This window comes from Amia ocellicauda, chromosome 19 (genome assembly GCF_036373705.1).
Source record: "Amia ocellicauda isolate fAmiCal2 chromosome 19, fAmiCal2.hap1, whole genome shotgun sequence".
NCBI classification, from domain to species: domain Eukaryota; kingdom Metazoa; phylum Chordata; class Actinopteri; order Amiiformes; family Amiidae; genus Amia; species Amia ocellicauda.
Genome location: NC_089868.1, coordinates 22,931,718 through 22,943,455, shown reverse-complemented (window position 1 = coordinate 22,943,455; position 11,738 = coordinate 22,931,718). Strand labels below are relative to the sequence as shown.

Genomic DNA, 11,738 nt, shown 5'->3' with positions numbered 1-11,738 from the left:
TGCTGATGTCATTGATAATAGTCATCTGATGACTGATATAAAACACGTATATATGTTCAACAGGGATGCCTTTCTGTATATTAATCATTGGCATTTCCAGTCAAGATCTGTTCAGCGTGTCAGTGACATTCAACTGATTCTTTCCCAGGTGAGAGATATAGATTGAGCGTTGGGTTCCTCCACATGTGTGACAAATTCAACAGAAGCAGTGACAAAGTCTCTCTTGCCTCAGAGGGTAGATTGTGATGCTGTTCTTTATAAATGCTAGCTTAGGAAGTGTGTGTGTGTGTGTGTTTACACATGTGTGTGCATGTGTGTGGGTGGGCCCAAGGTTACTACTGATATAAGCGGGGAAAAAACACTTGATTGAAGACCACTTTCATACTTTTTTCTTCAGTGCTTTGGTCAGAAATAGAAGGCGAGGATGCCAAACGCACAGATGCCCTTTACATATTGCGACTGGATTCAAGTGGTGTCTGGAAAGAGAAAGTCATTTGCACATTTATAGGTCATTCAATGTGGCTGTTTATGACAGAAGCAAACAAGCAGAGTGAGTGACATTTATGGGACCACAGATTTTGCCTAATGCAGTCCTGTTTGCTAGTGCTTCTTAGCTCACCTTAAGTATTTGCATTTTTCATTTAATTTTGCAGACAATAGATGTTTTCATGCACAGATGCACCAAAACACATTGCCAAAGTGATTGTCTATAAAACAAACAAACAAAGATGGCAAGTTTTGTCATAAAGCTTTGAGAAGTGGCAGCTACAAATAAATGGATACATTTAAATGCCATCTATGAACTGCGGATAGTAACACTTGCTATACATTTAAAAATGCACCTATGTTGTGATGAATTTGAGCTATTATTGGTCCAGTACATACATATTTGTCACTCAATACACAATGAGACTGACACATGCATTTAATATAAGATGACAAAAAAGACACTGGATACATTGAGCTCTGTAAACGACTTTTGAATATCCAAGATTAATTTGCTTCACAATACCTGGATAGTGCAAGCATGGGAAACTCTGACTTTACCCAGTTCATCCAATTTAGTTTTATAGGCAATCCATTAAAATCAATCACTCCGATGAAAGGAGAGATTACAGCTGTTTTTAAGCAACGTTTAAGGGCTGTCTTATCAATTTGAAATATACTCTTTGGCTTCAGATCTACCTTTCACAAACAGGGCCCCATCCCCATCCAATAGTGTACAGAGTATCTCTTGTTTATGACTCACTTAGCAAAAGGTTGCACACGTTTCTTTGAACTACACTTCAATGAACTGGAAATGTATCCTGGCAACAGCAGGCATCTTGAACCGGTCAGGATTGTATACAACACAACATCCACACAACAATTTAATTAATCTCAGCAGATACATGCATCATATGCAGTCTAAAAATTGAAATGTCATATTCTTAAGAAAGGAATTGGTAAACATATATGACATATATTCATAGGAAACAGGAGAAACTGATGTGGAATTATTTGATTGCACTTTATGACATCAGATAGTCGATATACGTCACCTACACTTCATCAGGGGCATCATAAACGCTGTGGACAACACCCATATCTGACAGACATGATTTAAACTCGTAACGCAAAATTAGTCTTCGTGCCAGTGCAATATAATATCTATGTAATAGCCCTGGCAGCTCAGGAAATGCAGAGAAATGCTACTATTGCAGAACTGTAAGAAAATGTATCATGAACCTAGATTGTGCCTTAGTTTGAGTCTTGCTTGTCTGAGAAACATTTTAATCAGTTTCCAATCATTACTGGACACTGAGACAAGCATGGAAGGATCTGAATTCGGTTCATCATATTACTACCTTGGGAGCATTCATTTTTTCCCGACAATGTGCGAATAAGGTCACAGGCTTTCAAAGAGCGTAACATCAGTGCCAGTTCCTGTAGTGGAAGTTACTAGTTACTAATGTTTTAGGTTTACAATACGATTGGTTTGTATTTTCCATGACATTCCTGTTCTTTTGTTAAGGAAGTGACTCACTAAAAAGATTTAAAAGTTTTCAAAAATATATGTTCCATCATATAATGTTCCCCAGTGTCAGGTATGGAAAAGTACTTTTTTCAGATGGAGACATCTTTTAAAAAAACAATAATAATATTTGAAGATAATTATTCATTTTAACCTCTGAATTCAGTACTTAATGACTGTTATGTCTACATGAAACTGCTTGAGTCTTTATAATAAGACTCTTAGAGAACTGATAAAACAATACTGGTGGAAAATGTTCAAAGTGTGTGACTACCCTCTTGTGATGGTTTCAGGCAATAGCACTAGACTGAACTGAGATATTATTGACTGTGGAAACTTGTACTCTGAATCACAGCTGTGGAGACTATTAACTAAAATTATTCTGAGAAAGTATTACTGTAACAAATAAGCTTAAGTACATATTTATATCAGTGTTTGTTTTTGAACTAGCGTGCCATGGGTGTGCTTACAGGTATAAACAGGTGTGACTTAGACTGACTGAAAATGTAAACAGTAAAAAAATAGATATACACTGATCAGCCATAACATTATGACCACCTCCATGGATCGGACTTGTTTGTCCAGCACATCCCACAGATGCTCGATTGGATTGAGATCTGGGGAATTTGGAGGCCAAGTCAACAACTTGAACTCGTGATTCATCAGACCAGGCCACCTTCCTCCATTGCTCCGTGGTCCAGTTCTGATGCTCACTTCTGATGTAGGCCCTTTCGGCAGTGGACAGGGGTCAGCATGGGCACCCTGACTGGTCTGCGGCTACGCAGCCCCATACGCAACAAACTGCGATGCACTGTGTGTTCTGACCCCTTTCTATCAGAACCAGCATTCACTTTTTCAGCAATTTGAGCTACAGTAGCTCATCTGTTGGATTGGACCACACGGGCCAGCCTTCGCTCCCCACGTGCATCAATGAGCCGCTTTTCCTTCCTTGGACCACTTTTGATAGGTACTGACCACTGCAGACCGGGAACACCCCACAAGAGCTGCAGTTTTGGAGATGCTCTGACCCAGTCGTCTAGCCATCACAATTTGGCCCTTGTCAAAGTCGCTCAGATCCTTATGCTTGCCCATTTTTCCTGCTTCTAACACATCAACTTTGAGGACAAAATGTTCACTTGCTGCCTAATATATCCTACCCAGGTGCCATGATAACAAGATTATCAGTGTTATTCACTTCACCTGTCAGTGGTCATAATGTTATGGCTGATCAGTGTATGTGAATAAATTATTAAGAATAAGTCTCTCATTCATTTAAATTAAATAAGAATAATAAAAAAACACAAATTGGTGTGCCTCCAAATATTCTCACATAGGTGTTCCTTGTATGACATAAATTACCAACCTAACTATAATAAAATAAAATAACAGTAACATAAAGCATAAATCATATTCAGAATCTTTATTCTAAACTGTGATATTGCATTGTGTTGCAGAAAGGAAAGACATTGCACTATAACCCATTATATTCAACAGTATAAACCACAAGTTCTACCTTCATTTGTACCACTAATTAAAACTGAGCTTGGTCAAAATACCAAACATGCAACTTAACATTCTTCTAATCGTGATCTTAATCTCAGAGACCCAAATTGAATCAGCTACACAGTCAGTTAAAACAAATATGGCACTTAATGCTCCTATCACCAAATAATACCTAGAATCTTTATTTGAAACTGTACATTACCTGTGCCTTTTTAAAGCCAAACAACAGTCTGAATCCTAATCCTAGTCAGTACGAATCTACTTTTGATTCAGCTAAGTCATTATAAAGGGAAACCCAACCCTTAACGGAAGCCTTAATTAATTGCAACTTAGTCTGGACAAAAACTACAAAAATAAATCCAGTTTAAACAAGCATGGCAATTAATCTAAATAAAACGTATAATTGACAAATGTTCTCTTTATGGAATGTTGTTATCAAATATCAGAGGAAATTAAAAATTAATTAAGTACATCATTCCTACCAGAATTACACACCTCTGTGTATTTGGATGAGCCCAGGTTTCTGACTTAAAGTATGTTTAGTTTCCAAGTTTTTTGTTTAAAGAAGCAAGCACATTTATTATTCTCTGTAACATCCAGTTTAATGCAGATCTTAGCTAAATATTTTCAGGTAAATCAGCATCTCTTTCACTAAGTGAACCTTCAGCAATACTGTCTTCTTTCTTGATACACTTCATATAAACCACAGTGTAGATTCCTCTTCCCAGGAAAATCAATGCAATGACAGCAAAATACGAGCCGTAGATAAAGTACTGCAACATGAACAAAGGTAAGGAGAATAAGTCACACGTATTACATTTTTGCAGCATATGACAATGAGTATAGATTATTAGCTTAATAAATGTGAATTGTTTACAAGTTTCAGATTATGATCCCATTCATATATTAATTTTCTCACCATGGTAGATTCAGTGAAGTATTTACAGTTACACAGTATGTTAACCAACAGACATTTTTTGAGGGGGTAATCAGTGTAATTAACTCACTTACCTGAGTCATAATGCTTAAATTGAGGCTCTTGGTATTGATGACAACTGCCGTCAGTATGGACTGGAGCGCGACGGCCACAAAAGTGTTTACCCCAAATATTAAAGCGTAGCGCTCCTTGGTTAAGTTTTTAGCAATCTGAAAACTGAAATATTGTTTTATGTTTCGGGAGAACATCACTGACAATTTGACAGTCCTGGGTTTCATTAACTGAAATAGAAGAAGAAGGAAAACTGTCTGCCTGGAGAGTTCCCCCAGTATGCAAATGTGAGCCTTTTCTTTCACATACACTGTGTCACTGTGCTTTAAAACTCTGATTAAATGCATTGTATTGTTCAGTGCAAATGGAAATGATTAACAATTAGGTCTATAACACAGAGACGAACTGTAACAACCACAACTATGATATCAGACATGATTTATTAACTTGCAGGACTTAAGAAAAAGACTTACGTGCAAATTGTGATCAGCTGCATGTATGAAGATTTAAAAACCACGTAGCAGGCGTAGCACACCCAGATGTTGCCTGTCATGTCCATTAGGTACACAGAACCAGCATTCAGACATGAAAACAAACCCAAGGCCAGCTCGCCCCAAACGGACCAATCAAGTCTGACATGACCAACGGCGAAGGACGCAGCGGCCCCTGTGAGACGACAGAAAAATAACAAGCATGCAACTTGTTGTCGTGAAAATAGAACTTGTCATGATTGCCTGCCCACTTTCCCAAAAGCTTTGTGACACAAGCTGCTGTTAACAAGCACGGGTCTGTCAAGGGTAGACAGCCCAAAACTACCTCACAATCCCTAAAGCCTTTTCACTCTGCAATATATCATTCATTTCATGCAAAGCCTACAGTATACTTCATTCAACCAGCAGAGATCAATAGCAGATTTACATACGGGGCACCACAAATGCTATAATAATTCTTGTTTCAGAAAAAAATAAAAATGATTAAAATGATTAAAATCACCAGAATTAAGTATTGACCAGACCTAAGAACTGGAACAGAAATATGAAAGGGATGGTAGGTTATTATTGAGCTTGCTTTTGATTGCTCATATGGATAACAATTATAGACTTAAAATGACAAATAACACGTTTTAACACACTGTTGAAAAATAACACCACAAATAATGTTAAATACATTTGTTTAGGTACAAGTTATGGAAACTAGATGACAATACATTAACATAAAGAGTGTTGCTTTTTTCAAATTTATGATTCATTTCTTTAAAAAACAGGTCAATAACTCGTTTATGTGTTGTAATGAGATATGGATTTATTCTTGCCTTAATTTACCGATGCATTTATATTTACATAATACATTAAGTGTTACAATACTCTAAAACAATACATTAAATGTTGCTGCTACTGCTGATACTATATATTTTTTGTATTTATGCTTCTGGGATATTCAGTCTTTCATAATGCAGTTTAATATGGACATTTATAAATCATTAACAAGCATTTCCTGTTCCCGACACCATGTTCCTTCCAGCTGTTTGTGCAGACAGGTGTGTTTGCCGTCTCTCCCCCTTTTCTCACCTGACACTATATTGTACACTGCTGGGGGAATGATAGGGAATCAATAACATCATTTCACAATGTAATTATTGCTGCCAAAATTCAGAAATCTCATTGTGGGTAGCTGGACATAATTCTCACCCGCAAGTGTTGCAACTGCGTCAACACCGCCATTGTACGCCGTGAAATTCTTCGACGGCTCTTTATGGGACCAGAGAATTTGCACGTAACTTGCAACTTGATAATAACCACACGTTCCCATGGCCCACCACAAGGAGAACGAAATCAGCTGTGCCGAAGAGAAGCACTCTTTACAATCCGTCAGTAGTTTCCACAGCACTTTTAAAAATATGTTCCCGTCTCTCTTCCTTGCATCAGAGATTGTAAAACCGTCTGAGACACTCCCTGACACCGAGGAGGAATCCTGTAAAACCTCAATGTTGTTGGTGCTTGACTGATGCTTTTCATAAAACAGCAGACTTCGGCAAGGCATCGGCAGAAGAAAAGAGGTGACGGATGCTATGCAGAGCGAAAAGATAGTTATGATATTGAGGATGTAGTAGGACACTTTGTCTAAGGAAACTAATAGTTGCCCTAAAACCGAGCCGACGGTGTAACCCAAGAGCGCTGTGCTTCGGCAATATCCGGTGACTTTCTGGTAGTGCTCCAAGCCGACCACACTGTATATATAGGAGAAATATCCCACTTCTGCTGCTGTGGCGACGCCGTAGCTAAACAATGCGCACTGGGTGGCTTCAACTCCAGGTCCGAATAAAAGGAAGAGCCAAGCCACCACATATCCCAGTCCTTGTAATATTATAATGGGCTTGTATCTGAGGTAGTCGGTCACTAAGAAAACTGGGATCAAGAGGACAAAATTGGAGTAGGTCCATACTGGGTAAACTTGCCTCGAAACCTTAGAGAAGAAATACAAATAAATGAATGCTGCTCAGTAAAATAAAGCTGAACATTTGAACTATGTCATACTATGCAATTATATTGTTTCTATGGAACATGGTGTACTAGTGATGAACTTAAATGACCATAAATAAATATTATGTTATCTGTTCTCTATTTCTTCTTCTGTAGTATTTGCAAAGTTACATTCCCTACATAAAGAAATACACTTTGAGATTTGAATGGCCGACTCAACACTACTGAACAGTGCCTGGGCTGAAATGACTGTCCTGAGGAGTTCATTCAGTCATTCATGGCAGGTTGTGGCACAACAGGGTGCCCAGCATGCTTCAGATTATTTTTTACAGTTTCAAAAGCAGACATCTCATTTTCAATCACTGTAGAGGCAGACCTTTACGCTTTGTGACAGAGTAACTTTACTCAATCTCCAGACTGTCAAAAATGGAATAAAGAGAATAAATAAAGAGATGAACTGAGTGCCCAAGTGGTGTCTACGGTTACAAATGAACAAACATGTTTCAACCCCAGACTCCAGACACAAAAATGCATATGTGAGATATGGTCAACACAATTGTAGCTGATTTAGTACAACCCATCTTCTAAAGTAAAATAAATAAATAAATAAATAATTGAAGGAAATAAGATCGAGAGGAGGCCATTCGCCCCATCGTGCTTATTTGGTGTCCATTCATAACTAAATGATCCAAGGATCCTATCCAGTCTATTTTTAAATGTTCCCAAATTGTGGGCTCCAACCACATCTCTACGTTCTCTTTCTAGGAAATATTTTAAAAGGAAACATGGTATGTGTCTTATTATTTAGCACACAGCTCCAAACATCATTATTGACACTTAATATTGACTTACCTGTTGAATCGTTAGGTTTTTATGTGGCCCAGTAAGAAAAGGTGTGAGAAAAGGTTCTCCTGGCCTCATCATTGCAAAAAATCCATATATACTGAGCACTAAAGTGGGGTAAGCCCAGCCACTTCTCTGCAGATTATTCCAACAATCCATTGTTTCTGAACCCTGCTCAGAGATTTAGTTGTCTTTACACCAGTTCTTCAAGGTAATACTTAGCCTTTAGCAGTGTGAGCTTATTTTCCATCCTAACGTGATCAGGATATAATTGCATTTGATTATGATGTTTGCAAAGTGGAGATAAGTTCAAGCAGAGATATTAAGTCAGTAGTTAGGTAAATGAACACGGCTGTAACGCAGGCATGTATTTGTCTTTCTTAATTTATAGCATAATGGATTCATTCTTTACTCTTTAAGAAGGGTTCGTATAAATCTATATTTTAACTACCTTTGCTGATCTCCAAATGACTCTATACGATTAGATCTTTTTCCAAACATACGTATTCTAGAGGGCATTTGTATTCAATTTATAAATGTAAACATGCTCCTGTCCTAGAGAAACTGGTTCATCCTGAAAGGACAGAATGCAACCTCTAGCACAGATGCAACAATGGTTTAGTTACTGTATTTTTTAAAATTACCTTCAAGTTTAATAATAATTTTGATTGAGTTTTCTCTAAAGCGTTACCATATACTCAGATATTTTCACGGGTAATAATTGCAGCGAAAGTCGTTATACGTTATACTGCTGTAAGTATTTTTTAAATCCCGTATCTGAAACAAATGTCAGGAGCGACCGTGGTAGCATATAATCAGGTGAACACTTTAATTTTATTTTCCTGCACACCAACCTTTCTCCTTACAAAAAGTTGAAAAATAGGAAGGTTCGCAAAAATTCTTACGTATAAATAAATGATTACGTAAACAGTATATCGTTAGAATGGCTTTTCTGAGATTTTATGAGCAAGAAGGAAGCTGTGTGTCATGACACTATGTTTTTATGTGTTAAGCTTAATAGCTGTTGAAGACCATCTGTTTACTGCATTCTTAAATTCAGATTTTATTGAGATTCTAGTGGTGTTTTCTTGATGATTTCTGACACCCAGGTAGCTGTCAACAAAGTTACATTTTTGGATATACAACATGCACAGACATTTTATGCTATTGGTATATAGTTCTTCCAAGAGCAAAATATCCTTTCTTCTGTAACACATCTGTATTAATTGTGATGTTTGAGTCTATCCAGAATTCCTTTGAGATTCAGTTATGACTTTGAGGTTTCCTATATGACCTCTTCCATTGAAAACACAAGATATTTTTAAACATTATGAAAATCAGAATGGTTGTTTTTCCTCCTCTTCATTCACTTTTGTTAGAAGAGGTGATCGGTCATAACAAGAACATGGTGTGCTACTGAATGACTTTGAAATGACCCTACTAGTTTACCTAATCTCTAGATATGAGACTAAGTAGTTTAAATGTCATTAACCTGAAAGAAAATATCCTAGATAATAACGTATTGTCCCATTATTTACTTATGATACATGTAAGAAACACATCCCTTAACTGTTAATAATTTATTCTGAAGGCACCTGTGTCAGTACTAGCAAAAGTTAAACAAGGGCCACATGCAAGTATTTCTAATAAAAAATGTTGTATTAAAAGCATTTTAATACAATTCTTTATTTAACATCAACTACATCTATAGAACTTAAATAGCTAATAAAGAAGAGGACATCTTTCATGAAAAAAGTGTTGTTTCTGATTTACCTGTAAGGGTGGCAACTGCTTCAACTCCACCGTTGTACAATGTAAAGTTCTTGGAGGGTAACTTATGGTGCCAGAGTACCTGGACATAGTTTGAAATTTGATAATAGCCACACGTTGCCAGCGCCCACCACAACGACCAGTAAATCAGGTTTCTGGAGGAGTAGCACTCTTTAAAGTCCACCAGGAGTGCCAACACAGCTTCCACAAAGGCATTCCTGCTCTTCTCTTCAGTACGAGGGCCACAGGAAGGCGGTGAGGTATTTTCACCATCAATCTGTGAATTGGGCGTCACCTCTTCGGCGCGGCTGCTTTGAACGTCTCTTCTGTGAAAGAACAGGCTGTGCTGAGGCATGGGCAGCCACAGCGAGGTGAGGAAGGCAATGGAGACAGATGTGAGGGATATCACATTGAGGTAAAAGTAGTGCACTTTCCCCAAGGAGACCAACAGTTGCCCCAGCACGGACCCGCAGGTGTACCCAACTAGAGTTATGCTCCGACAGTAACTCGTTACTCGCTGGTAATACTTCAGACTGATCACGCTATAGATGTAGGAGTAATATCCCACTTCTGACGCTGTGACGATGCCGTAGGTAGCCTGCATGAACTGCATGGCAAGGACCCCCGGGGCAAATAACAGCAAGAGCCATGTGGCGATGTACCCCAGGCCTTGCAGAATAATAACGGGCTTGTATCGGAGATAGTCCGTCAATAAGAAGCACGGGATCAAAATCACAAAGTTCGAGTACGTCCACACTGGATACACTTGCCGGGAAACCTTGAAATGGGGGAGAAGAGATCTGTATTGAAATACATCCTTCTAATAACTCTTAATCTTCCTTAATATTAAACCTCTTCTTTTTAATGAGGTACAGCGTGTTATAAAAGTCTATTAGCTGAGCTAGAATGACTGGAACTGATATCATTATACAGATGCCTATCAAAACATAAGTACATGAATTAAATATTAAGTTAACAGCCACCTCTCATTACACTATTACCTGATTAATGTAGAATGAGCTACATTGTATATTTGTACATTTTATAAATCACTTAATTGAATTTCATGGATCTGTTTTCTTGTTTGTTTGCGCATTGATGTTTATGTTTGATTGTTCTGGAACATTTTCTTGTATATGAGTTCTTAGGTGTTTTGAAACTACTTTATTATGAATCAATCCTATATACTGACAGTATTTGTGACCTAATCAAAATATAAACCAAACCTACCTGATGAATTGTGAGGTTTTTATATGATCCGGTTAGATACGGTGTGAGGAAGGGTTCTGATGGCCTCATCATGGAGAAAAATCCATACACACAGAGGAGCACAGTCGGGTAAACCCAGGTGCCACGTTTACAGCAATTCATCGTGTTTCAGGTTCCCTCACACACACTGTTCAATACTCACACTACGACACACTGCTACATGTACTGCTGAAAGAGAACGTAATGTGCTATCAGTGCCTGGCAAAGTGTTGGCAAATCAATACAAAACAAAGGTGTATGCTGACAGACGTGTGAGAAAAGTAAACATACAGACAATGTAACAAACTGTGGTCTGGTTTCTAAACAGAGGCCAATCTACCTCAGGGACGGGAGTGATTTGAACAGTGCTATCACTACTATTAAATGCATATTTAATAACCCATATTCTAAATACTGACATTGATAACCTGACATTATTTGCATGATGTAATCAAGCATTGGCTGGTATCACAGTGGGTGAAATGGAATGTTGTGTATTACTGAAAGGCTTGCAGAAGTATTGTGGTCTGTAACCCATTAAGTGTACAACAATATTGACATGAATAAATAGTGGTGGTCAAGTGATCTCTCTCTCTCTCTCTCTCTCTCTCTCTTATCTTTAGCGTGACCTGCTCTTTTCACTAGGGGGAGCTGTTGACACACAACACACATATGTATGTACACTGTTATTAATGCCAGCAAGAAATATACGTCCGCCATAGGTAATCTATAAAAAAATACATTTGACTAGTCTCATATTAAGCACTGGCTCTGTTTCCAGATGTCTTATGTACCATATAGCACAGCTGTGAATGCAGTAATCTGTTGTCAAATGTCACCTACCTTATTTTAAACTAATTTAAACCTGCACTTCATACACATTAAACAACAT

The 11,738-nt window shown here is 37.9% G+C and overlaps 1 protein-coding gene across 2 annotated transcripts; it reads right to left on the bottom strand.

Moving 5' to 3' along the window:
* Nucleotides 1-3,109: 3,109 nt before the first annotated feature.
* LOC136714794 (thiamine transporter 2-like) lies at nucleotides 3,110-11,053 on the bottom strand. Of its 2 annotated transcripts, none has more exons than XM_066692410.1 (5): nucleotides 7,838-8,194; nucleotides 6,194-6,968; nucleotides 4,979-5,171; nucleotides 4,529-4,670; nucleotides 3,110-4,290 (listed from the first exon to the last, which is right to left on the bottom strand). In XM_066692410.1, the coding sequence occupies exons 1-5, from the start codon at nucleotides 7,985-7,987 to the stop codon at nucleotides 4,135-4,137; spliced, it is 1,416 nt and encodes a 471-aa protein (XP_066548507.1). In that variant the 5' UTR covers nucleotides 7,988-8,194; the 3' UTR covers nucleotides 3,110-4,134. The 2 variants fall into 2 exon arrangements, with proteins under 2 accessions (XP_066548507.1, XP_066548508.1); XM_066692411.1 differs by lacking the exons at nucleotides 6,194-6,968; nucleotides 7,838-8,194 and adding exons at nucleotides 9,602-10,376; nucleotides 10,829-11,053 and having other exon boundaries at nucleotides 3,117-4,290.
* Nucleotides 11,054-11,738: the final 685 nt, after the last annotated feature.

Excerpts from the sequence above, each read along its gene's own strand:
- LOC136714794 (XM_066692410.1), bottom strand. The coding sequence starts at position 7,987 with ATGGATTGTTGGAATAATCTGCAGAGAAGTGGCTGGGCTTACCCCACT. Across the intron at positions 6,969-7,837 it reads AAAACCTAACGATTCAACAG|GTTTCGAGGCAAGTTTACCC; the intron begins GTAAGTCAATAT and ends TTCTTCTCTAAG. Across the intron at positions 4,671-4,978 it reads CAGCTGATCACAATTTGCAC|TTTTCAGATTGCTAAAAACT; the intron begins GTAAGTCTTTTT and ends ACAATATTTCAG.